Source organism: Scatophagus argus, chromosome 9 (genome assembly GCF_020382885.2).
Source record: "Scatophagus argus isolate fScaArg1 chromosome 9, fScaArg1.pri, whole genome shotgun sequence".
Lineage (NCBI taxonomy): Eukaryota > Metazoa > Chordata > Actinopteri > Scatophagidae > Scatophagus > Scatophagus argus.
The window spans coordinates 20,435,875-20,460,599 of NC_058501.1; the positions used below are offsets into that span (position 1 = coordinate 20,435,875).

The following is a 24,725-nucleotide window of genomic DNA, read 5'->3' on the forward strand; positions in this document are numbered from 1 at the left end:
ATCAGACCACTAGATGCCACTAAATCCTACCCACTGGACCTTTAGTTTGATGTTTCTTGACAACCTTCAGCAAAGCTAATTATCATTTCTTATTGCTGTAATTGTACTGTTTTACAGTATTACAGTAGTATATGTGTCACTGTTTGAATTCTTCCTGTCTCTGATCTCTGAATGCAGGTCAGTGCTTCTGCGTCACAGCTGTCATGATCATATCTGTACACGAGCAAAGTATTTGAGTTTACGTGTTTGGCATATTTTCCTTTTTGCTCCAGAAACTGCAGGTTGGAGATGTTTTTGATTGTAACTGATTGAAATCTTTTTTTTGGTCCTTACTTTTGTCAAGCTGAACAAATACTTCCTTCCTTTCCACTAGAACCAAATGTGAAAGCGCATATCCGTATACTCCGTGTTTATGAATCCAGTGCATCCTTTTTTGGTGCTTGACTCCCTTTTATTGGCCACTAGGGGGCAACAGTGAAACAATCCCGTGCTTGAGAAAGATGGAACAAAATGTACAGAACATGACCTACAAATGCACAACTCCTGTCCTGTTTATGCACACATGTCACAGTGTCAACATGCATGTAGACCTGTTCGAAGTCATGTGAGGAATCAACAGCTGCTGAACCTTCTCTGATGGGCGCCAATTTTAGATCATTTGAATGTCACACATGAGCGTGTGGAGCTTTCAGCAGGTTCTGCTGTGATGCACTTTCAGAACGAGATCATTCCCAACAGAAACAATGAAGATTTCGGCTGAGTGAAATCTAATCCTATGCAGAAACAGCAAGTGTCCCACACAAGAAGGGTGAAGGGAATCAACTCAGCCTCTGTTGTATGAGCCAACACCCCCAACCTAACACAACAGGGAGTGCTGGGTGGAGGATGTGGATGGAGGGGAGAGGATGGCAGTCTTTGTTGACCTCCTCAGCGGGAAATCTTGACCAGCAGTGAGGAATAAGGAGAGGAATTTCATTAGATAAACCGAGACATTAACACGAGTGTTAAACAGACTGAAGTTGTCATTCATTGCTAACTTTGTGCCGCTGCCTGTAAACGGGCAGCAGTAATTAATCCACCATGTATGAAAAGTACAGTAAAAGTATTTTTAAAAAAACAGAAAAAATATATAATTTCATCCTATATTACTGTATTATTTGAACTGATGCGTTTATACAGTGATGGATGAAGTGTTCAGATCATACGGTAAGTAAAAGTAATAATGCAACAATGTAAACATGTCCTTTACAAATAAAATGTTCTTCATTCAAAATGGTACGTAAAGGGATAGTTCATCCCAAAATAAAAAATACATACTTTTCCTCTTACTTGTAGTGTTTTTATTCAGTCTTGATTCCTCTGTTTTAGAGATATTAGCTTTAGAGGCGTCTGCCTCATGGTAAAATGGAACTAGATGGCACTTTGCTTGTGCAAATAGACATCAAATTCTGAATATTCTGTGTGCCTGGTGTGCCAGTCACGTCAGGCACATAATGAAATCAGTTGCTGTCGTCACTGTGGTTATCACACTGTTATTTTTACTTTCTTCAAACCTACTTACTTAAAAGCTTACTAAAACTTTCAGCATGATGGTGGGGAGCATTTGCTAAAAATGTTAAGTATGTACACTGTATCTTCACATCAACATGGTCTTCTTTCCTCTGCTGAGCATAGGCAGCACAGGTGACGAGAAACCACCCGAGAACCAGCGTGTGTGTGTGTGTGTGAAGGCCTGGACTTCAAAAAGTTCATATATGTGTAAACCGTCACCATGCAGAATGTTTCCAAACAAAACAGACCTGAATGCAAAGACAGAATTAGATGGAAACCTGCATGGACCTCACACACACTAAGAGCCATGTGTATGTGGGTTTAACATGGAGCCTGCTGAACTAACATGGACGAACCGATTGTTATTCCTCCACTGTGGAGTGTCAGGCAAAGCTTGAGTGGCTCAGCGTTTCAGGTTAGAAACATCTGACACCCACTTTCAGCTTTAATTCGATGAGTTTATTGTCACAGTGGAATTTCTGCATGCAGGTCAGTAGGTCGGCTGAGTTCAGTTTAATTTTGGCTTATGTAATACAGCAGATTAAATCAATAGTTTGACATTGTTAGTGATGTCTGTGAGTTTGGAGGGCAGCGTGTGTGGTGGTTAGCACTGATGTTCTGTGTGAAGTTTGCTACAGACGGTAGCATAACATATTAATCATATTCTGATCCCTAAGACTTCCTTTCTTTCCCCAGGTTAGCAACAACTGTCGAGTTTTTGGGATATTAATGAAGCATTTCTTTGATCCAGTGTGTGTTCATAAGTAAGTGGGTATTGGGATTAGGATTATGGTCAAGATCTGAAACCAAAAAAGTCACTCCTCAAACATTAGCACCTTTTAACTTTTCTTTATTAAAATGATGTTGTGTCTCAAAACGACCACAAGCAGTTCGTTTATGCAAACAAAACCAAGGCCGCGATGTAAATGTCACATGTCACAGTCTGCATCCATTTAGACAACAGTCGCCGCAGATCTGCGTGCGCTTCTTTGTCTCTCTTTGTGCACATTTGCGTGTTTAAAGCCAAGCTGTTATGTGATGTAACGCCACGCATGTTGCATCAACGCCTCTGCTTGCACACAACACACATCCGTCAGTGTTCTCATGTTTTACGAGGCCCTGCAGATGCGTGAGTTTTCAGCACAGGCGCTTCCTGGCGTGCCAAAGGCTTGTGTAACTGTCAATAAAAATGCCCTCTCTCAGCTCCTCTTACCTCCCAAAAGAAGGTTTTATTGTTGGTGTGTTTCCATCAGCATCTTGGCTTATATAAGACCTCTCAAGGTCATTAGTCCTGATCACCATCATCATGCATTATAGTAAGCATGCATTTTAAGAAAGAAAAGCACATTTTGAGATGCAGTTTTTCTTCCTGTTTGACTTTGAAAACAAGACTTGCAAGAGTTTTGCAGGTAACAGTGAACTGCCTTTTCTGGCAGAGAAATCGGCAATTCAAAAGGCACTTACATTAGGGAACTCATTATTAACAATCCTCTTTATTACGTATACTCAAGATCTCATTGCCTGAAGGACAAGTGCTTTTGTATGATTTCCCCAAGAGCGCAGTGGCAAGATAATTCTTTCAAATGGAGAACTGCTCATTCATGTGCGTGTTTATTTGCTTTTATTATATCTGACAACCAAAAACACACAACGCACTGATGAACAAATCTGTGATCTCAAGTGCTGTTACATGCACACCTTACTCCTTCTCCAGTCTGCTGCGAGCCGTAGGTTCACAGAGTTCCTTCAGTCCTGACTTGAGTTGACTTTGAACACACACACACACGTGAACAGACAAACAAAACCTCTCCACACACACAAATGATCCTTCCAAAACAGGCCACACCGAAAGGTTGATATCTCACTTAACAGTGAAGCGTTCTGGTGGCCGACTGAGCTGATTAAATCAACCACTGACCAGATTAAATCAGCTCAAGTAAACCTGTTGTGCTTAGGCTAGATGGACTTCATCAGACATTCTTTCTATTAATGAGAGCGTCATAGTCAGGGTGAAAGGAGGAAAAGATGTGGAACTGACATCTAAGAGTTTAGCACAGGCAAAATCAAAGACAGCAAAGAGTCAAAAACGAGGCTAACAAACAAACACACACACACACACACACACACACACACACACACACACACACACGACAGGAAGGTAACAAACTGGCACGGAGCAGGTGATAATAATTAGGTCGGGTCAAACAATCCGTATTGGCCGAAAGGCAGACAAACACAGGAAGTACATCAATGAGAAACAGCACATCAGCTAAGTGACAAAATAAGACAGGAAACACAGAATTACAACATGACTAAGAGACATGAGGTGTGTCAGAAACTGATCACTTGATGTAAAAAAAAAAACAAAACAGCTCACTTTCAACCAAATTAACTTTTGCACTATAAACAAGATTTTCAACAGCAGTTGTTTTCTTGTCAGTGTGGGTTTGTATGTATGGCAGCAATGTGGTTCTAGGGTTTGCCGGTGTCGTTCAGTCAGTTCACCACTTTGGTCAAGACTGAAAAATCTCTTGTCCACTATTTGATGGGTGTGTGGGCTGTTTGGTGAGGAGAATCAGGGGGTCACGCAAGTTTACAGGTAAGCAAACCTCCTTATGAAAGCTGCTTGTTAGTGAATACCTGAGACAAACTTCTGCACGTGTCTTTGTGTGCTTATGTGCTGGTTGCATGTGCACCAAGTTATATAAGTGCACACAAATTACCTTGAGGAGCTCTTTTTAAAATATCAACCTCTTCCCTAAACACTGTATGTGGTTGTGTGTTCGTCTGTGAATTTTTTTTTTTTTTTCCTCTGGATAGCCGGTTTGAACCGGCTGCAAGGCGGTTACAAGCATGTTTTTATTGCAAGGCTGGAGGCAGTTCCCCAACAGCAGGCCTGCAGTGTCACTCGGCAGGAATCTAAAGCTCACGACTAAGAAGAAGAAACACACAGGGTTTAAAACAGAGAGCAGTTTAAAACCATGATGTTGTGTAGATGTGACAGACATTTGAATATCAAATGAGAACTCAAACACATGGCTGCACACACTCGTGACAAAAGAATCGAGTGCACAGTCGATACACGCAGGTGAATTTCCAAACGTGCCATGGTGTGGGTTTGGTTTTGATCAAAGCAGGGCTCTGATCTACTGCTTTAGAGGTCAGGAAAAAAGAAAGACACGATGTATGAAGTGACTGTTACTGTAAAGACAACACAGACCTTGTGATGCTGATGTTGACACTCTCACAGGTGACTTTCCAAAAACCCCTGGGCAGTGTACCACAGTACTGACAGCACAAAACTCTGAGCCGTGGAAGACATGTATGCATCTGTGCTCTGTGTGCATGAACATGTGAGCGTCGTGTGTGAGCATGTTTGCGAGCTAGCATGGGTGGTGTACATGACAGAGCTATGAATCATGTTATGCAACAAAGCCAAATGACCGCTGTGGCATCCAGTCATAACCTCCCATCCTCATGTTGCTGCCATGATGGAGCTCATACAACTGCGTCAGCTCGTCCTCACTGATCCTCAAGCTCTGATGTTAATATATCAATCAATGGACCAACCTGGAGCCACTTTTGTCCAGGAGAAAGTTTAGAAGCGTGGAGCTCGGCTGTAATGGTGCTACGGCCTGGAGGCTCCAACTGGATGCAGTCGCAGAGTTTATGATCAGAAATCCATATGAGGCACCAGGCACTTCAACACCCTCACTTGTAAAACTGAGTCCCAGATCCCTCCACACCATCAGTGAAGCAGAAAAGGGGCCTGCTGCCAAGGGAAGATTAGATGGAGGGATGAGATGAGAGGATTAGATAGTAATGGCTATCATTCAGCTCTGCATTCTCTTTATAGCAGTGTTGGACGTGCAGCTTCGGAGCAGCATCTGGTGTAAGTGGAACTTTATCAGGTGCTGGGTGAGTTACAGACACAGGTGACAGAAAAGGAAATGGGATAAGGGCTGTAGATAAAGATAGTAATAAACAGAGCAGCGGGTGTTTCGTTCGGACACAAATGAACATGTGGGGCAACAAGCAAGACATTTGTTTGATGTAAGCCAAGTTCCGACTTGTTTTTGAATATGCTATGTAGAATAAACACACCCTCTAACATGCAAGTCCAGTATAGAAGTCCACAGAGTCGCAGGCGAGCCCACAAGCAGCCAACATGCTGATGTAAGGACAACATACATTAGCAGTAGTGTAGTGAGGTCAGTGCAGGGCCTAAATCTTTGTGTCCTGGGGGACCTTTTCAGAATAACTTTGAATAACAGATCTCGTGACAGAAATAACTCAATGATGAGAACATTCTGATATACAGACTGAGAGTCCCTAAATCCCAAACTAACCACAGTTCCCAGCTCCAGCTCCCACAGCCGCTGGTATTCTAACATGCATTCCTCGCCAGTGCTGACAGGAAATTAGCAGCTTACTGTCCCTGCTCATCGCATACAGCAGCTTAACCAAAGAAAAAGAAAAAAGTACCCATCAAAACCATGTTGGGTGCTGAAACAACATTCTCAGGCTGTGGATTTCGATTAACAAAAAGAAAGATCTGAGCTCAGACCGAATGATTTCAAAAAGGCACACAGGACTGCATAATGCTGGGACAGTTTTTGATATATTTGCTTTTGTTCAATACAGTGGGATAGTTTCCCCACCACTATAGCACTTGTTGCGGGTAACCAGTTCACTCAAAAGGTGTCACTTTGATTTGGATGGATTTTTCACTTAAAGTTAAATAAATTAGTCTCTGATAAAACTGTCTTACCGGGTCAACACACATGTCCAACAGCAGACCGGTGAAAAATACTGGACTCAACATCTGCCCTGAAATGAAATGATGAACATGTGCGGATTCTTGCGTCAGGTTTTTTCATAACAGTGCAGTCACTAAGCTGCGTGACGCTGCCAGATAGCTGTGGTTTACCAAGTCATCGCTTCCTCCTCTGCAGTGATTCCTATTGAAGTTTTGCAACAGGTTCTGCAAATGATTCCCTCCGTGTGTTTCTTAGTGGTATGAAGGAAGATGAGCAGGTAGTTTTTTTGGGGGGTTGCGTTAAAGAGATTGCAAGATCTCAAAAAAATAAAAAACAAAAACAAACCCTGCCAACATTAGAGCAACGCACAGCTGAGGCTCACAGGAACAGCAAAGGTTTAGTTATTAGTCATTACCAACTGACAGAAACAGACGGGGACATTTTAAAAAATACATATTAATGTTGTGTAAAATTTCCTTTAAAGTCTTTAAATTTTAATTGTAATCGGCAGCAATAACACTCTCTTTCTGCAGTGTTGTTTTATTTCTCCAGAATATTCATAAAAGAAGTGACGCTACATTGTTCTCACATTAAAAAGCTGAAGACTCAAGGTGCAAAAGCAACATATTCAAAAATATTTGGACAGTTACATATCGCAGGACACTTTCCCTTTTCTGTTTGCCCTGAATGGACAGCATCAACAAACAGTCATAAAGCAACATGAGCATAAACCTTGTGGGAAAAACCTTTGAGCCCGTAAATAGAGGAAAAAACAACCTTCCAGCCCAGAGATAAGCCGCTTTTCAGTAAATCCTAATGAAAAGGAAGCCATGGGGAGATAGAAAAAAAAATCTGAGTGAGATTAGGAGACAGAACATGGCGTCCTACATCGCTGACCTGGCAGTTTAAAGGACTGAAATGTAGAAGCAGTAACGGCTGTGACAAACCTATGAACTACAACTTTACATCAATCAAGTTCACTTACGTTGTTGGACATGGCAGTTGTCATACAGCTTATGTACGTGATCTAAAAAGACAAATTTCACAGTCGCCGAAATAGAAGCTTGTTTATTGTTTTTATTTATTATATTTATCTGTTTTTAACCATCGGATTCGATCATTTGAAGGATTTGATGTGACAGCAGATGAGAGCGGCTGCTGCTGATTGTGCCGCAGGGCGGGGGTGTCTGGGATCTGAGAGACATTGTGTTCTCTGCAGTCTGCACGTTGGACTCCAGTCACAACACTGACTCCCCGGGCGGAGGCCACCCCAGAGTGAGTCTCCATCCAGCACATGCTGCAGCCTGGCACGTGCACCCTCCTCAGCCTGACCCTGCCAGGGATGCAGAGATGTGCACCCATCTATCCACATAAAGACGACTGCTGGTGTTTATGTTTTTAATATGTTATGTGTTAAACCGCCACTATGCTTCATCTCAGCCGTTGTAAGGGTGCACTTCCACACAAGAAACGTGATGTTCGAACACCCTCTCCACCTACGTCTTACCGACATCAAAATTAGAATGGTTGTGTCTGACCGTTTTTGTAATTTAACAAATCTGGCATTTCACTAGACTTTGGAGTGTTCATTTCTGACATCGTCGGACAACACACCCAACACATCCTGAAATGAAGACAAGTAAAAGATAAAAGTGGGGCCCAGAAATGTATAAAGTGATTGCTAAAGAACTTAGTAATACTCTGGGAACATGTACAACACCTGACCAAAGCAGCGCTGTGGAGACAGATCAGACAGAGTTGGGAGGTGCAGCCTGCAAACCATCGGCGAACGACAACACTGCTGCTGTGGTGGAACCTGCAGGTCAGGCAGCTAGCGTTCACACCCATTGGTGCTGGTCGAACATGTTAACCTTTCTGGTGTTTTTGTTTGCTTCCCTAATGTCTTTGTTGTCAGATAGACTCGTCTAACTTGTCCTTTTGTGCTTTAGGGAACATGGTGATAAAACACATTATTTCCCTTAACTAATCTAAACTCGAATAGTTTGTTTTAAATTAACCAAAGGGAGGCCAAGGGTCATGAGGTTTCTTTAAACGGCCCTGAATACCTATGGAGAAAGTGACTATGAAGTCAAATGACTTTTCTGCAGTGTGTTTATGACAAGACAGTAGTTCATAAAAACAGCCACGTCAAATGTTATACCCTAATGTCTTTATTTAGCATAAAGCAACAAACAAATCATATGTTCACACTCTTCATTCCCCATAAAAAGGGAACATACAGTACCTTTTGTGACAGGAAATAAAATACTTCATAACCGTAACAGTCTGTGGAAAGTGCAAGTATGCTTCACTTTTGTTTGAATCAGTTCAAACACCCAAAACAATACAGAATAAGGTCATATTTTACATACAAGATGATACGCAGAGGAGCAACAAACTCATTTCCATACAGTACAAAGATTTATCACGCACACCCAAGCAAATGCTTAATGAAAGCCCTTCTGAGAGATTTTGAGGTCAGTGATTGTGAAAATTAAAGGTGACAGTCTGAGAATGAGATTCACACTCTCTCTTGTTCACACCTGCAGCTCCAAATTCCCGAATAATCGTTTTTTACAAGAAACAGCCCAGAGGCACCTGCAGCCTCTACAAAGCCATATCCCATCTGCACTCCTTCACTCTTCCCTCTTGACCCACCTCACTCGCTCTCTTTGTGAGAAGTGGTTCAATATTAAAATAAAATAAAGCGAAAGGAGCCCCCTCAGTCATCCCAAACAACGATCCTCCTCGCCCACATTCCCCACCAGTGACCTTATCCCCATCCCTTTGTCTCTGTGGCTCAGAACCAGGCCGATTTTGGTGACGCGTCAACGGTTAGCCAATAGGCTCCCTTCGTTAAGGGGTTACGTCCTGGACCTACCATTACTGAGATGGCAATGTGAGATGTTTGCCCAGTGATGTGCGAGGGGGAGGAGCTTGTGGCGTGGGCAGAGAGGGGCACGTGGCGCCCAACGAGGTCTCAGCCTGTCACAGGACATCATATCAGACAGTGAGCAGGCATGCGCACTTTCTAAACTCCACGCCCTGCGAGAGAAAGGGAGGATGTGCAGAGGAGCAGTCAGCAATCTGCCTCAAACCCGTCTGTGGCAGGAGAATCAAGCGTGGAAACAACGAGAAATCTTTTCTGTCTGGCCAGCATGTGAAGCTCTCCTACACTTTCTGATGTACCAGATGTTACTGAGGAAGTACAAGTCTACAAATAAAACAAAGAAAGCTCCATGAATATTCTGAACCGATGAAAGTGACTGCTCCTCAATATGGAAGCCAGACCTCGCCAATGAATTTGTTCTTTAATTTGCCACCCAGAGACATCACATTAAGGCATATTCACAAGCTAGCCAACCTGAAATGAATCTTGATCGTCCTGTTTTCTTGAGCTGTAGAACTTCATCTCATCACTTTCTCGAAGGTCGTTGCCATCAGCTCTCCCTTTGAAGATGCCTTCAATCTTAGACTCGCTTGTGCAGAGGGTACAGTAGCAGGTGGAGACACAGCGAGCGTGAGTCTGACCACTTCCTTTCGCGTGCAGAGGACACCACAGTTTCCTCAGCACAGGAAATACTCTGCAGCTTGCAATGCCAGCTGAGGAACTGCTCAAACTCAACTCAGATTGTTTTGATTTGTTGAAGGAGTTTTCAGTTAATGGCTTAGCATTCAATACTTTAAACACTATCACCAAACATCTACTGCACATCTCAAAATATTCACAGCTTTATTAAATCATTACAAAAAAAGGAATACATTCATCAATAAAAACAAGACAGACTCTCACTAACAGTCTGCACACCCATGCAACGTTTAAGTTAAATGTTTGTGTTTATATGCAGTAGATACTGCAGGAAGGGTTCTTGACTGGGGTGCTCATTGAGGCAGTCACACATCTTATCAACAGGACATTTATAGATTTAAAGCAGTGAAATCACAGATGAAATAAACGTAAGAAAAGAAAAGGTAGTGAGTAGTGTCAAGCCTCTCTGCAGATCTACCTTGGTATTTAAAAACTATTTCTACAATTTGTGCAAATATTTACTGACTCTGACACCTGACAGATACATTTCACAAGTATATAAATTGACAGTTTGTGAATACGGCTCCCCATCTGTTCACAAAACCCTGCGAGTTTCTCTTGTAAAGGAAAAAAAAGCAACACAAAAAAAAAAAAAAAAACACAAAACAAAACAAAACCTGAAAGGGTTGAGCTAAATTTCATCCTCTTTAATCAAGTTGTGGACCTACCATCACTTCGTTACAAGGTACATCTTGACTGCCGTCCGTCTTCCCTTAAAGGCATCAATGTTCAGAGTATTTAACGTTTTTCGGACAAGTTTTGAGCACTGGCAAAATTCACAGTTATTGAAGAGTTCTTCAGCCCCTTTTTGAAGCTCAGAACAGGACCGACAGCATCTTGCAAGCATGTACCTTTGTAACAACTAATGGTCGGACCCAACTGGCAGTCAGCTGGTTTTGATCACCCACCCAAACCAGACCATAAAACCTGTCCTCTCCAGACCCCCAAGGGACCCATCCCCACCAAAAACACCCTTGAAAGTACTGACAACAGAACGTATAGTAAACACCTCAACAGCAGCCCTGAAATCTCTCGGCCACGGTGAAAAAGGGATCCCAGAAATTCAGTGTCTGAGTGCGACTACGACTGTGAGGTGAGAAAAGTGAAGTCCTGGAAGACATTGTTGTGTCTCTACTTCTGCCACCTTAATCCAGCTCCTTCACTTCTCATTGGCTCATCCTTTATCTCCACGATCAGAGTAGTCAAGTCTCTTCACGGCGCAGGCTGGACCTGGACCTTCTCCGTCATCTGTTTGGCACTGTAGTAGGACAGACTCAGACCCATGATGGCCAGCATCATGGCTATCTGGTTGATGGCTCGGTCTTGTGGCTGAGTCTGCACCTCGCCGGCAACTTGCCTCTGCAGAGACAAAAACAAACAGGACAAGAGGTCGAAGGTCAGCTGTGAGTAGAAACAATGGGCCATTCACAACATGTTTCTTGTCAACAAAGATTCTAAAGCCTGACCGACCAAACTCGTAAAAACTAAGCAAACATTCACCAGATCTTTTGTCCTGAGAGGCTTTTCCCTTAAAACAACAAACAACTTTAACTTTAGTTCCACAGCCACAACTTTTAGCAAGAACATTTATTTAACATTTAGGAAGAGAGTTAGTTAGAGAGTTGGAAGTGGAACACAATGTTCCGAGCGAAGCGTGGAGTATAAAGGTGCACCCGGAATCATAGCTTGTTTTGTACAGATCGTGTCTGCTGTATGTGGTTTCAAAACGTACAAGCTCGTCTTTGCTCCAAGACCCGTTTAGTGCCGAGAGCAGTGAGATAGGAATGTCAGCATTTTAAAAGCTCAGGCATCTGCCCACACTCCAAAGCATCCCCCTCCAAGAATGCACATCACGTCAGATAAGGCGGAAAGTCTATTTAGCTTGATGGACAATGTGAATGAAACCAGCAATCACTGTTGATGTTTCCCAGGAGCCAGAGGTACGTTTGTAGAACATTACAACATTACATTTTAAAAGCTTTTTAAAAAACACTCTTACTTCTTTAGCAGAGGTTCAGCAAACATTCACCTCCTTCTAAAGGCATATGAAACACAAACATGTTGAAATCTTTGTCACTTCACACCACAGCGCTATTGGTGGTTGCACGCAAAAATTTATAGGCACTAAAATGTAGTCCCTCGTCCGAACTGCACAGTAACCACTCTGCATTAACAAAGAAAAATCCACTGTCGCACCGGGGTGTCGAAGCTTACATAACAGCAAGTCACTATTCTTTGGTCTGCTGGGTTTTTTGAATCGCTGAAAAGACATACAGACGACAGCCTTTGTTTCCAAATTAGAGCAAATTAGTGTAAATAAGCGAACAAAGACTTTACATAACAGTCGAGACATATGGAGAGTCACTACTGGTGAGCGGATTATGATGACAGCAAGAGGAACAATAGAAAGAAAGGAAACGATATCACAACGATTAGTGTCACCCCTAATTATGTTGCAGATGAAAGCGGATTGTGGGTCACAGAGCAGCTCTGGGCCCCCTGTATGAAAGGGGTTCAGATTAGAACCAGCGTTACGGTCTATACAAGCAAATGATGAACACAAACTGATGGACAAGTTGACATCAAATGCAAAATACAAAGTGTTCAGTGTTTGTTCTTAAACTGTGGAGAAGCTGCACATACCTGGAGGAGGCGGAAGTATCCAGGTGTCAGCCTGCCCAGTCTGATGATCATGTCTGCCGATATTGATGCGAGGCGGGTCAAAGGACGAGATGGGGTCGCTCTGTTTAAAAAAAAAAATAAAGAAAAACGAAAAAAAGGAAGGAGAAGAAGAGAGAATTCAGTAACTGTGCAGCAAAGCGTAAAGAAAAAGTATAAAAGTAAATTTAGCATTTCTAGTTCTGTCTTGAACTCTTATTGAAGTATCAGACACAATCGACCTTCCCTGTGAACAAATTTTTGGAAAGTATTGCTCCCAAAAGAGGAAGAGAGCGTCGCCGTTTGCAAATCCATCCAATCGGTGCATGAGGAAGGAACATCTCTTGCCTGCAGCCATGGCACGAAACTTGTGTTGGCAGATCAAATACGAACCTCATGCACAGAAACCCAACAGATAAAGCACCTGTATCAGATGTTTCCCCATCTGGAATTATTTTAGATCTGTCCTGCTCGGCACCATTTTAATCCTGAAAGCCCCCTCCAAGCTCTTTTATTATTAAATTATTTCTGAACCAAAACAACAGAGCATCTATTCATGCTGCGTCATAAAGCAACACAGCAACCAGAATGAACAATTTCATTCATTCACTCGCACTCAGACAATCCCATACGCAGCTGATTAAGAATGTGGCATTTCACATAGCTGCTGGACACTAATTGTTGAGAGAGAAAAGCATACAGAGCGACGGCGGTACGTCCAGCCACGAATGACAAAAGAACAAAAAGTAACTAACTTAGTAACAGGGAGAAGCCAAGATTTAACATTTTCAAACTGCACAAACTGGATTGTCTTTACTGATGCATGGATGGGATAAAAAGGAGAAGATCTCAAAAGTCATCCAAGAAGGACCAGAAGCAGAAGAGGTTGTACCTCACAGGACACCAAATCTGAGGGGTTGGCTTCATGAAAAACACACCACCTGGGAATTGACTTTCAGCTGGGACTGATAACTGCATTTGTGATGGTTCCAGGGGAGGTGAGGAGGAGGATTTTGGAGCAAGTAAAACATATGTGAAGCATTAATGTGCCAACCTGGTTGGAGTTACACCTCTTAGGAGAAAAAGAAATGTAATCCAAGCTGTCACAGTCACTCCTTTGTGTGACAAGTCGGTCTTATTCATGAAAACCAATAGCTTGCGATTCCTCACCTTCTTGAGGGTCTTTGAAGGCACAAAAAAAAAAAGCCCAAAACTGATGAGTGGGACCCCTTACGTCCCAGCCACGCTGAAAATCCTACCAGCTGCCAAACAGTGTGATGAACCTGAACTACTGAGAGAGCTTCTGCACTGTACTCCGCCTTTTCACAAAGCTCCACTACCTCACCCAACCAGATCTGCGGGCTCGGCTAAAACACACACCCACCACTGTCCACATGCATTACTCTCAGTGGGTCGCTTTCCCAAACACACCCCTTCCCACCTCCTTCCAAATTAAGAAAACGCCTTTTGTGAAGTGTCGGATACGATTTGCTCGTTTGGTCAATTCAAGGTAAACATGAATACAAAACAACACAGCGTGACAGCGCAGCTGCCAAAGCAGCCTGCATGTTTAAGTGTAGGGTTACATAAACAGCCTGATGTGTCCTTTTAATATCAAGCTGGGTCACAAATTAAAAGGTCACAAACATCAGGAGCGTCCAACAAACTGACAAGCCTTCAAATTAGAAACATGGGACAGTAAGTAAAAGCTTTACTTGTTGTAATTTTACCTTTTAATTACGCCAATGGCTGTCTGCGTTATGTAATTTCTTTCCATCTCACTAAGCAAATGGCTGCAGTTACTCTGCACAACCGAGTCAAGCCCATGCTTACATCCTGCAGTCCGTGTTTTAAGAGTTCTGACTAAAATCCACTCAGCCTCAAGTAATTTCGGAGCCCTTTGTGCGAGTGTCACGTCACATCTGGACTTCTTCCAATGAAGAGTATACATAACAGACACAAGTCACACCTTGAACAAACGCTGCAAGAATTTGGCTCAAAATCAAAAAAATTACGATCAACACAACAAAGAGGAGTTCTCAACAGCTACTAATTTTATTGCCAAACAGCAGCCAAATAAGTCCTCTAAACAAGGTGAGCTCACTGCTGAAAGTCTTTGCAGCACTATGATTAAGAGATTAAGGCAAAGCTTGGTATGCGACTCCAAACAAGTCTACGGCAAACACAATAATCTTATACAAGCAGCTTTTAGTAGTAGCTTTTTATTTTGTAGGCTACTACAGGGTTAGGGTGTTAGGGAGTGTTAAAGGGTTAGCTTGTAAAGTCAGCTCACAGTGTTTAACCCGAGGCGCTCTTAAAACCATTTCCCCCGGTGACCAAGCGGCAGACCAGCTGGCGGCTTTTGGTGCCACAGAGATGTGGACTCAGTGCCACACAAGTTAACTTCAACTTAAAAAATAAAAGGGCACCTTTTTCTGTCCCATCACCTTCATTTGTCAGTTAGCTGACTGTGGAAATACTTCAGATGGTTTGGATGCTTTGGTCACGCTTACACGCTTACAAACCGTGTGTCAGCTCAGGTATCGCCTGCTGTAAACTTCTAGCTGCTAACTTTTAGTTTACTCGTCACATGGACTCAGCCTGTGAGCAGCCGTGTCATCTGTACGCTGCAGCTCGAAGAGTTTTACAAAGTTCCAAAAGTATCCCTGAGGTTTTGCTTTGTTTGTTTTTTCTAAGTGGACAGCCTTTCGAATTCAAAGTGTGTGGCTTGACAGAGGTGGGCATGTGCCAGGCACAATAACACATGTGTGGGATGTTTAACTCTTATGAAAATACTGAGGACTTTTATTGTTGTCCTTATGTTCAGGGTGACAAACAAAAGTCACCTGCCTGAAGCAGAATATGCTCACCTGGCAGACAATCCTGAACTCACAGCTGAGTCAGTGTTTAGGCGTGGTTCCTGACATGCTTCGGCAGGAGTCCACGTGAATCACCTGCCAAATATTCGACTTATCAGGTTATATTCAGGGAGGGTGTCCTCATATCTATGTGTCACCTGTGGCCACATTTCAAAATAGTGTCTTTATGTTGTGTTAGGCAACACTGACACAAAACAGGTGGACTGTACAACTTGCCATCGAGGACCTCTTTTGAAAGGACAAAGCTTAATTTTTCTGATCTTAAACTGATTTGCTCAAAGAAAATGCAGTAACGGCTGCAAAAGTAATAATTTACTTCATCTCTCCCATTAGAGATATTGATCCACATTAGTCCACAAATCCTCTAAAGATTTACTGGGAACACTGTGTACTAAAGTCATCGGCAATCCCTTTCTCCTCTCTTGGCCCCACCTTCTCAAGTCCTCCCTCAGCTGGGATCACCAGTGAGCGAGCGTGATGGACGCTGGTGCGTGAAAGGCACCAGTAGCTGCAGCGCCACCAACGACAAAGTAGAAATCTCAGCTTAGGATTACATCATCCAAAACAACTGGACCGTCTGTCCAGTTGTGCAATCGCTTCGCTTCGTTGTCCGGGCATCCTGTACAGTCACGACGATGGCGTGTACACAGCCGCCACAAGGGTTTTTCCGTTTCATCGGGGAGGTTTAGCCGTGCTGTCTGCTCGAGCTTTTGTGATCGAATTCTGTAACTGGCAACTGCTCAACAGAAGCCAATTAATAAACAGGGCTGCACCTAACAATTCTTTTCATTACTGATCATTTGTGCGAGCGATAAAAGTTCCTACAGGATCAGGAAGCATCTTCTTGCTGCTTGCATTTTACTTTGATTGCATGTGGTGAACATTAAGGGGAACAAACTGCTGTTGAAGCAATTAAAGTGTAAGTTAAAGTTCAGTGGGTTCATTCAAATTATCCCCCCCCCCCATCAGTGGCCCATGTTGTCAAGGTGTTCATGACAATGAAACACAAGACAGGGTTGGATCAGCTTTCCCAGCTGTGAAGAAGCCAACATGGCTGACGGACGGAAACAAAGGAGGAGTTGGATTTGGGAGAGTAGATGGCGGAATGAGGCTTTGTCAGTTAAACGAGCCAGATCTCAAGCTTGTTAATTAGCATCAAGCTAAACTCTTTAGACACCTAGAGACACGTAGAGACTCAATCCAGCCTGTGATTTGCAGATGACAAACAGTACGAAAAAGAAAAAAAAAAGTTATCAAAATCTTCATCCACAACAGATTACAAATCAAATGTTAGATTCAGTTGGAGCTTTTCATTCTTAGTCTCAAACTGGTTAAAGTTTCAAGAAAACACCATCAAAGGAGGGGTAAGTCTGTTCTCCAGAGTCTACACTGCAGTGGTACAAAATGTACAGATGCCATACAGACGCGCGCGCACACACACACCACACACACACACACACACACACACACACAACACACACAGGTCAGATAGGTCCTAAACGGAAAGACAAATTTTTAACATTTGCAAGATTTTTAAGATGCAAAAAACAAAACTTTAAAACTTTAGCTGACATTTTCAATTGTGACTATGAAAAGCTCCTTTCAAAATAAAATTCTTAAAATTCCACAGCAAAGATTCTGATTGAGCCACACTGAATCAAAAAAAAGAAATCTGCGTTTTAATCTTTGGGGTGTTATTTTGTCACATCAACAACGTGTAAAAGAAGACAAGAGGGGGGAGAAAAAAGGGACGAAGCTAATCTTAATGCCGTCCAAGTCTGATGCACAACATGCGATCATAAAATCACGTCTAGTCTGTCTGCTTTTAAAAATCTTCATCAGGTCAAACTTCTGAAAACGCAGATGTGCCCTTTAAATTCCATCGCTTCAGAAGTCACGTGGGACAACAGTCCATTCATTCAGTTTTTAAAACTAATGCAACACTGAGAAGATCTCTGCCAATCCGTAAAACAGGTAAACACGCGCACTTTCATCTATTTTAAATTTAAAGGGGCAAAAATGTAACGTGAACAACATCCTGCATTTGTGACCACGTGGTCAAACTCAAAATGTGTTGAATTCGAGTTTAAATGAGAAAGTGAGAGCTGACAAACCAACTCCAGCCAAACACACACCACAACGGGACGACTTGTCTGTTTGTTGTCTTTTCCCTTTAACAAACCAGCTGCAGACTTCTGTTCAACTCACCGAAGTCGCTTTTTTATTTATTTACTTTGCGTGTCTGTAGCACTGAGCGCTTACCTGCGGCTGCGGTGGGTCTCACGTGGGAGGAGGGGGTGGGCGAGGTCGGTCAGCCTCCGTGTGGATGCATAGTACATTGTGTTCGCCGGGTTCAGGCTTTATAGGAAGCCGGGACATGTTCCATACGTGTGGGGGGTGGGGCACTGAGCGCACACACAAGGCATGTCGGAGGACATGCGAGCGTGCGACATGGACCCCTACAGCCGGGAGGAGGAGTCAGCTCGTCCGTTCACAACCGCGTCCTGGAACATTTTGTGCTTCTCCTCTACGGGCTTTTTTTAATTTCGTTTTCATTATTTTTCTCTAATATGCGTCACGTGTCAAAACAGAGACAACCAAAAATGACCGGATGGGCTTTGCAAAGTGATTCAGATTGGTTGTAATGGCAGATTCCCACAGTCCGTGGTGCGTTTAGAAGAAGAAGAAGAATCAGCTTTATTGACAGTATATATATTTTTACATACACACACTGAATTCGTCTTGGCCCATCCTTAGCTGAACACACACATGCAACACCCGGCAAATTACATGCAGTGAAAGCGCCCAGGGAGCATATTGGGGGGGTTAAGTGCCTTGCTCAAGGGCACATCAGCTAATGGAGGGGGGGGGGGCATTTTTTCGCATTAATCACTCCACCACACCCAAATTTTTCCTGGTGGGGGAATCGAACCGGTGACCCTCCAATCACAAGCCGCTTCTCCAACCTTCAGGCCAGGGCTGCCCCCATTTTCATTTTCATTTACATCACTTAAGGGAGAAAGTACACTCAGAGCTCCTGCACGTCTCTCTGATGCATCATCAATATCACGTCACATGCATTAAGTACTCCTCCCTGTGCTTTTCTACATATTAAGTGACCCCTGTGTCTCAGATGTGTTGCCTTGCAGTCCTCCCCGTTTGCTCTCCTGGTTCAGGACTTCATATGAACCCACTGACCCCAAGCAGCAGGATGCAGCGAGTTCCTTTGACAGATGACACATGAGATTTACCTGTTTACCAAGCTGATGTGTAGTAAGGAACTTAATTTTTTGCTGAGACAAGTTATTGCTGTCTGACATACAACTTTTGATATTAGGATGCAGGTTGTCTCTCTCATCAAGACTCTCACCTGTCTCATCAGACAGAACTCGAATGTCTTTGCTTCTTGACACTCGGTCGACACGAGATCCTGAATGTGACACAAATCACAAGATTCCTTCCTCAGCAGATGGAGTTTGCCAGGTTGTCATGGACACGATGTTCAAATTTGAATATTATCTGAGCACATTAAGGACTTTCTTCATCCACATTGGCTGATAAATTGCGACTGCCATCCTACATCTACATTTCCTTGACAGCTGGGTTCACTCCAACTCATGAGGAAGGTTGTTTCATGCAGAGGAGCGACTGAGTAAAGACCTTGTGGATGCTTCTCTCAACAGCTGCTGTTTCTAAAGTTGAAAAGTGAAATCTTAAAACTAAACTAATTATAGATTAGAGAATAACAGAATAATTCTTTCTGTGCTTACAATATTTATTTACAATTGTATTAATTAATAAAACCAACGTACAACAGACTTTACAGTTTAAACAGAAAGAGATGAAGATGAGATACTCTGCAATGGGACCTTAATATACAGAATAAGCAGTAACAGCGTTTCACTTCATTATGTAACGGACAAAACTTAATAAAAATCACATTTGATCTATATTTGAACGTTGCTGTCACTGCCGAACCATCGTGTTAAATTCAGTTAGAAAGACCAGAATCGTCAATAATGAACATTTATTCTGGTTAAAGGTTTCAAAACATAACGCGTCATATTTGACCTACATTAGATTCACAGTTCTGCACACGACTTAAAGCAGAGGGAGACCCCCGCTGGAATGAAGACAAGTGTCTCCTCAGCGATGCGGCACTGCCCCCTACTGGTCATACCAAGCAAATACACGAAAGGTTTTCCACAGCTGCAAAGTCAGCCAATCGCTTTTAAGCACTCACTATTTAGATATTTACAAGCTGACATTTCAGTTTTGTGCAATTTTATGAATCCATTCCACTGTTTCAGAGGGAAACATCGTACTTCAGCACGACTAGAGGTTTCTGCTGGCACACTCTGAGAATAAACTGGAAAGATAACTGACTAGACAACAGCACTGGAACAGATTGAACTGCCACTACTGTAGATTCATAGTGATGATGTTTCTCAGGCAGCGCCTCTTTACGCTCTCTACTTCGACTTAGTTGAAGGATTTATATAAATTCCAAGAAGGATGATCCTTCCAGGTCAATCAGCCTCCAGAGTCAAGTATTTTTCTAGGCAGTCAGAGAAGATGCTTAAAAATGTCCTCACCCAGAGCGCAGCTAACTTCAACCCTCAGTGACAGCGTGGTGTAAAGAATTGGGTGGTAATTATCTTAAAATGTATGTCCTGGTTTGAGGAGGACAGCTGTTGGCTAAGATCGTCGTCGTTTCACATGAAGTGACGGGATGGTCGCTGCACTTCTACAGCAATCGAGGCCACTTTTATTTTCCCGCTTTCCTCAGTGAGGTTTTCATGTCACAACAAAGAAGACATTTTGAAAATTTTTATTCAAGAACATTTAGATCAACCGTTAAAGTCAGAAAAGCTTCCTTTTCCCCCCCAACAGAAACACAACTTTTCAGGTTCACATCATACATGTTTTTTGGGACATATCAAAACTTTTGACCTAATGACAGTAATTTTTTCAGTGGCATCTTCAATGACTAGACCTCATGTTAACATGCAATGTTTCAGAAACATTTGGTGAGCAAATTTCTTTATTAGTTTAACATTAAAATACAAGGAGATAAAAGGCAAAATTCCTATTCTCCCCCTTAAATTTTGACAATATGCTTTAGCTGCCTTATGTTTAAAATTAGATTCAAACGCCAACTTGCTTGAAAATATCTATTACTCAGCAGTTTGAAAAAAAAAGAAGAAACAAAACAAACAAACAAATAAAAAGAGACAGAAACTGAATTAGAGCGACTAAAAATGCCACCTCTACAAGATATGGACGGTAATCATTTTTAAATGGATATGAATGTGACAACAAAGTTTTGTTACATCAAGTGCAAGCCCAAAACAAACCTATAAATGACATTTGTAATATAAAACTTGGTAAAAAATACTTATTTAAAACTGTACAATCACCAAGTATACAGAGTAAGCACATCAACCGTTATTCATTTGGCGTCAGTGGCTTCGGCCTTTGGCTCCTGGGGACAGAGAATAAGAACGTTGGAAGGCGTTACTTATTTCAGCACCAGGACACTGCATTTTATTGGCATCATTATCACCCCATGATTTCATCTGTTTTATCTTATCTACAGGGTGTCAGCAACTCTCATCAAAATCACGAGTTGTTCTAATCTCGTCTGTACACAGATGCATATTGTCTTGAGATGTCTTCCTCTTACATAGCCTTGGAGATATCAGGACAACATTTAAGATTTTGTGCTCTCAAATTGACAATTGATACACTAATCATTTGTGATGTCAAATCAATGTTACCACAACAGAAAGGATTTAAGTCACAGTAAGCTAAAAAAATAATAACAATAATAACTTCTAATAATAATATATAATAACTTCTATAATTTCTTTACCCCACTGACACTCAAGATGGGCAAATCAAAAATAGCATCTTCTACTTATTTGCTTGTGTGGATTATCTGTTAGTTAAAAACACAAATTACCTGCAATAAATAAATAGATAAAATTTTGTTGTTTAAGATTGTAAGATTCTCTTAAAAAAACAAACAAACCTCAGCCTTGGTGCTCCCATTTTCAGCTTGTTTGGCCTTCTTTGCTTTGGGCACCTTCTACAAATGACATGACACATGATTACTAAGGGATTAGAGTTCCCCAGGCAGCATACATATCATACATATCAAGTGGACCACAACATCTAAATTGTCTCTCAAAAGGTACTTTTCCATTTGTCCTGGTACTAGGACAAACTTAAAGAGTAACTAAACCCCAGAGTCTTGGCTTAATTTCTGCTGTCCCGAAAATTCAAATAATGTGTACGTTGCCAAATACGTCACCTGCCTCCAGATCAGCCACTCACAAATTTCAATTCATTAGCCATGTTTCAACCTGTAGATGGCAGTCACTATGCATATGAACAGCACAAAATGTAAAATTCAAATACTTTCCTCTAACATGTCAAGATGTGAACCGGAATTGATCAGTGACACTACTAAATACTATTCAAACTGATTTTCAGCTGAAAAAAAAAGTGGTTTAGCAGTTTACTTTAGTTTACTCTTTAATGTCCCTTGAAGGAAGTCAAGGCCATGAATCAGTTTCCCATGTGACATGAGTCATCTTGTGCTATTAGTTTCATACTTTTGCAGGAGCCTTTTTCTTCTCCACTGCTGCAGGTCTAGGTTTCTGCAAAACAAGAAGAAAGATTTTGAAAGGTCATGTTACATGTTGAGTATGTTAGCTTAGTGACCATATCTTAAAACGATTACGGTTTTATATTTAAATCACAGATGATAGACTAAGAGGTATGAGAACTTAATTTGCAACACAAACACAGAGCCAACGGGTTCATGCTCATTTCAATTTCAGGGTTTAATATTAATCCACAGAGGATGCTGTTGTTAGGAGAGAACCGACTGTTGGACGAGGAACAAGAATCACCACAAAGAAAAACAGCAGTCTCATAGTACTGATTCATTGTGTCTCTGAGATGCTCACCTTCGCCAGCCGCTCAGAAGTTCTCCTTTCCTAGTGAGCCAAGGAGAAAGAAAATCTTCACTATGAATTACAGATTTAATTAATTTGCCAATGGCCCTAACTGAGTAGAATATTTACAGCCCTAAATTGGGCATCAGATGGTTTATTCTATCAAAATTATTTAGAAATAAAAGCAAGAATTACATTAAATGGAAACTTTAACCTCAAATCTCACCAACAAAATTACCAAAAAAGTAAAATACAATCTAAAATATTTTCTGAGAAATGGTACAGTAGTCTTGCACTAAACTAGCATCAATATAATTCGAATAATTTTATTTATTAATATTATTATTATTATTGTTGTTACTAATTCTTCTTCTTGTTGTTATTATTTATTATTAGTAGTAGTTTTACAAACCTCAGTTGGGACGTTTTTCTGAAAGACAAAGAAAAACAAAGCACAACATTAAAATTTACATGCCATCATTACACATACAATCTCATAACAAATCAAACAACACTAAAATACAGAAGTCACATTTCTGCAGATACGATCTTGTAATAGCAGAGAAGTAAAACACGAAACCTAACAGGCAAATTAAAAAAGTCATTTCTTCTTAACGTCTTCCCGCCCATATTTGAATTCAAATTTGAGCAGTCCGGTCACCATGACAGCGCCTTGGCGCCCTGACAACTTCCTTTGTTTTGTATCAGTGCGCGGCGATAGACAGCTGTTGGGAGACTGATAAGATTACTGCTTTACTCATCTGAAGCTATCGCCATATAATGAAACGAAGCAAACACAAAGCTGCAGAGATTGCAAACAGAACTACATTTCACGCAAGATTTGATAAACAGCAATCGTTTATGCATTTTTAAATAGATTTTGCAAAAATGTTTTTTTGTTAAGATAAATGCCACATCCTCTTGTGATTGCAATAGGATGCAATCACAGCACGCAAAATTAACGCTAGTCCTAATTAAATAAAATCATTACGAAACAATCCATGTTGTACATTTCCCATAGCTAAATTTTTTGATGTTATGCACTCGGGTAACTTGGCGATATCATCCGCAGCGCTAGATATTTTATGGCCATTGTGGATTAAATTAAAACTAACCGACGAAATATTAAACCTGTTTGAATCAACATGCGTGAACAAGCCTCACTTTTCAAAACAAGACAGTGAAAAAAACACAAGTGCCGCCTCCCCTCCCCCAACTCCTTCCTCTAATTTGCAGGTTGTGCTTAAGCGCATTATTACCAAACCACTCGCCACTAGTAAATTTCACTCACAAATTATGTGTCCTCATTCTCCTGATATCTACACTGCATAACGTGTATCAAAAAGTTTGTTGTTGCGTTTAACCTGTCAAGAAGCCACCCCCCACCCTCCAACCTCCTGTCAAAGAGGGAAAAGACAACGATGCCAGACATTTTGCAAGCGCAATGTCAACGGCTGCACTAGTCAAAGCTTTGGCGCAGGACGTGAAAATACAATTACGTACGTCATCATTCGTGTTAACTTGACTAAGAGGTATTTCACGTTGCTACCTACAATACAAACTTTTATTTTCGACGAATGGGAGGATGCCCGGACAGGTCTCTTCTGTCAGACCGCCATAGCTGTAACGCCTGTAAGGATTGATGACGTTCCTCTGATGCACAAATAACAAACGCAACCTAAGATTAACCTCAAGTTAACTACATAAACCCTAATGCACGGAGTTAAAAAATAAAATAAAAATATTACCTTAGATTTAACCATGGTGTTGATAGGAAATGACACACAAAGCTCTCAAAAATGCAACCGTAATAATGGACTCCTTTCGGAAAGATAACAAACGACAACCGACCAGTTGCTGAGTAAAATGGCGAATGTATAATGCAAACGAATGTTTTTGTAGTTTATACACTGAAACATAAGAACGAAACCGGTTTGAACCAGTTTTGTATTTCGATGTCTGTCATTGGATGCAAATAGGTCACGTGGTTCAAGGCACCACCCATTTATTAAAGAGGCAGAAACCAGTCCTGAAAAATGCTGAGCGGGACCGCAGGGAGGCGCTATATTGAAGGTCTCTGATTGATTGGGGTTGTTTTCGACAAAAGACACTTTTTATTTCTTTGTTTTTCACCTGCTTCTTTCTATTAATCAGATTAACCCAACTTTCGAGGTGATAAATCTCGACGTGACAAAATATCCTGACATCTACTGTATGATAGTCATAATATCAAAGTTCTGGTGGGATGTAAACTAAGTACTTTACTCAAGTACTGTTAGTACTTTAACTTAAAATATTTTAATTTAAACTTCAGTTTCGCCCT

At 41.6% G+C, this 24,725-nt stretch overlaps 1 protein-coding gene and 1 long non-coding RNA gene across 2 annotated transcripts; both read right to left on the reverse strand.

The window, feature by feature from the left end:
• Positions 1-10,027: 10,027 nt before the first annotated feature.
• On the reverse strand, positions 10,028-17,857 carry LOC124065191 (putative transmembrane protein ZNF593OS). Its single transcript, XM_046400366.1, has 3 exons — positions 17,700-17,857; positions 12,544-12,643; positions 10,028-11,259 (listed from the first exon to the last, which is right to left on the reverse strand). Exons 1-3 carry the CDS (start codon positions 17,774-17,776, stop codon positions 11,113-11,115), a joined length of 324 nt encoding a protein of 107 aa, XP_046256322.1. The 5' UTR covers positions 17,777-17,857; the 3' UTR covers positions 10,028-11,112.
• Positions 17,858-20,253: 2,396 nt separating this feature from the next.
• On the reverse strand, positions 20,254-24,432 carry LOC124064750. The gene is made up of 6 exons (XR_006844319.1): positions 24,151-24,432; positions 22,815-22,832; positions 22,415-22,444; positions 22,058-22,102; positions 21,472-21,528; positions 20,254-20,922 (listed from the first exon to the last, which is right to left on the reverse strand). It is a non-coding gene; the product is annotated as an uncharacterized LOC124064750 (long non-coding RNA).
• Between the last annotated feature and the right edge of the window lie 293 nt (positions 24,433-24,725).

Coding starts and splice junctions, on each gene's coding strand:
- LOC124065191 (XM_046400366.1), bottom strand. CDS start 17,776: ATGTACTATGCATCCACACGGAGGCTGACCGACCTCGCCCACCCCCTC. Junction 12,644..17,699: donor GAGACCCACCGCAGCCGCAG/GTAAGCGCTCAG, acceptor TTTTTTAAACAG/AGCGACCCCATCTCGTCCTT. Junction 11,260..12,543: donor GATACTTCCGCCTCCTCCAG/GTATGTGCAGCT, acceptor TTGTCTCTGCAG/AGGCAAGTTGCCGGCGAGGT.